Below are 2,814 nucleotides of genomic sequence, written 5' to 3' on the forward strand. Positions count from 1 at the left end.
ATTTCTGTACATCTGTATCTTGTTTTGGGAACTCCATATATATTGTACTTTAGTTGACGGAAGAAAATAAAAAGTAGTTTGCGTTATTTTCAGTTAATATAAAATTGGCGTATTTAAATTACTTTAAAGATTAGTTTCAACATCTCAGCGTGATGATTGCGGTCTAGTAGTTAGCATACTGGATTGTGGATCTGGAGTTCAGAACATATTATCGCCACAAAATGTAAATATAAATATATACATCACAGACATGCCAAACAACATGTAACAAAAACATGTTATAAGATACATTACAGTTTTCAATATCTTAAGAATATAGATAAGAAAATGTTTAACATTTTCATACTTGGCATGTTAAGATTTTTTAGCAAGTATCTTGCATTTAAAACTTTGCTATAATTGTCGCAACAAAACTCCGAGAACAACAACAATTTTTTTTCTGTACCGAAAAAACGAAGTAAATGTATCCGATCACATTAAAGGACAATTTGTATAAAATGAGAGGAAGTGACTTTTTTTTACTCCCCAGAGAAAATTTTATTCACGCATACTCGGTGTTTGTGAGCCAGTCTATATAAATGTAATAGTACTCTTTGTTTTCTGTTGGCCCAGCATGGCCAGATGGTTAAGGTTTTCGACTCGCAATCTGAGGGTCGCGAGTTCGAATCCTCGTCCCATCAAACATGCTCGCCCTTTCAGCCGTGGGGGCGTTATAAAGTAACAATAAATCCCACTATTCGTTGGTAAAAGAGTAGCCTAAATTGGCGGTGGATGGTGATGACTAGCTGCCTTCCCTCTAGCCTTACACTGCTAAATTAGGGGCGGCTAGCGCAGATAGCCCCTCGTGTAGCTTTTCGTGAAATTAAAACAACCAACCAAACCAATTATTTTCTGTTGTATGCCCATGTAATTACTTCGCAGGGTGTACATCGATCTTCACTAAAATTGGTATGGAGGATCATGGGGAGATACATACAGATTTTCAGTTTTGCATTTTGCGGTTTTTATAGACGTTTTTTACCACGACCAGTAGATGGATCTTCACTAATTGTAGTATGGAGGTTTATAATTTATTAATTCGTAGTTAACAAAAAACAATGTTCCTGCACAATGATAAAACCATATATATAGGAATCTAAGTATTTACTGACCTGAATGTCTTTGTTGTCTCTTTGTACAATGGCCATTAAACACAAACACGGGATATTCAACTCAGTAAGAGGAACTGTTTCTATTCGGTTGTAGTTGGGTACAAATAAGATCCAGCGCAAGTTTTGAAAACACGGTATTTTGAATAATGACTGAAAATAAAGTTGGAAATTTGTTAAAATTTATTAAAGTCGTGATAATAGTAAGCAACATCAAATGTATTTCTGAAGAGATTAAAAAGTTGACAATAATTTATATGTAAATCTATCGAGTCATCTGAACTCAGACGAAAGACCCTCACTCGAATGTCCAGATTATATGAACTGTTTCAAGCTCAACAATATCTTGGAGTGATACTCAACATTCAAATATCCATTTTAGCATTATTAGTATAAAGTGATAATTATAACTTTTCAGGCTTAGGTAGCATATTATTTTTGTTTAGTTTTTTTTTGTCAGAAATATATTTTATGGTAGTTTCAGCTATTTGTATTGAATTAATTACAGTTTACGGTTTTGCACACCAAATTGATAATAGAGGAATAAAAAGTATTAAATATAAACATAAACTCATTCGATGTTCATTCAAGGACCTGATTGTATGGCGGAAGTGAAGAGAGAAATAACGCTGCTGATAAGTTATCAGTGTTATACTAAAATTTACATGGTTTTGATCACAAAATATAAATACTTAAGGTTTGTTTACCAATTATTTATAATTGCTTTCCAATTTGTTGTTTGAAGTAAAATTTTACCCATCATTGTATTTTTTCCTATCATTGAAGTTCAATCCATGAGAGCCAGCTTTGATCAACTGTCAGATCAGAATGTCCAAGATCCTTCTAATTCAGAATGCCAAGGTCTCTTTGTAAAGTTATTAGATAAAGATTGCAACAGATATTAGAACATAATAAGGAGACTTTGCTTGATAAAGGAATCCCAGCCCGCAAACAAACAAAATATTTTATATTTGATTTTGATGAACCAACTAATGTTGCTAACTTATTTAAACTGATAAATATTATATTAATTGATCTGAAATTACACAATACAGGTAACTCAATTTCTGTAAACACGTAAAACCTGAAACACGTTATTTGTTGTTCACTATTTATTGTTTGACACATTAACTACACTAATTTATGTTGTATTAAACTGTTTTTCAATTATTGATTAGTCGCATTAATAAACTACACTTCATATATTAATATTAAGTATTGTCTCTCACCCTACCCAGTGATTCAGTCGAAGTCTGAGAGGTTATAGAACTGAAAATCAGATTTCAATATCCGCAGTGGACAGAACATAACATAGTTTCAAAAATATTAAGTATTTTTAAGTGCCTTCCATCTAACTGAACAACCTGACCTGAAGTAAAGACTGTTCTTGGCTCGATTCAAGGAACAAGAAGACAAAGGATTTCGATGAGATGTATCCTGTGGCTCCATCATACGGCAAGAGTTGGCTGCGTAACATGCTTTCAGTAAGATTAGTCATTTCTTCTGATACATAAACAGTAGTGGTAACTCCAGTGTTTTGAAGACTAGAAGAGACGCTATCGTAATCATTAGCTTCTATATCTGTGTGGAAACAGAGAAATCAGACAGAAGATGAGTGTATCCAATCATACACATACATACGTATTGAAGTATGACACTGCCAGTT

General features: G+C 33.1%; 1 protein-coding gene across 1 annotated transcript in view; it reads right to left on the reverse strand.

The window, feature by feature from the left end:
- Window positions 1-2,597, reverse strand: part of LOC111086194 (glutamate receptor ionotropic, delta-1-like) — an 11,322-nt gene extending 8,725 nt beyond the window's left edge. Inside the window, exon 1 of the mRNA XM_022388070.1 lies at window positions 2,518-2,597. Within this exon, the coding sequence (XP_022243778.1) occupies window positions 2,518-2,597 (80 nt within the window). The remainder of the gene's footprint in view (window positions 1-2,517) is intronic.
- Between the last annotated feature and the right edge of the window lie 217 nt (window positions 2,598-2,814).

The sequence above is a fragment of the Limulus polyphemus genome, unplaced genomic scaffold (genome assembly GCF_000517525.1).
Source record: "Limulus polyphemus unplaced genomic scaffold, Limulus_polyphemus-2.1.2 Scaffold914, whole genome shotgun sequence".
Lineage (NCBI taxonomy): Eukaryota > Metazoa > Arthropoda > Merostomata > Xiphosura > Limulidae > Limulus > Limulus polyphemus.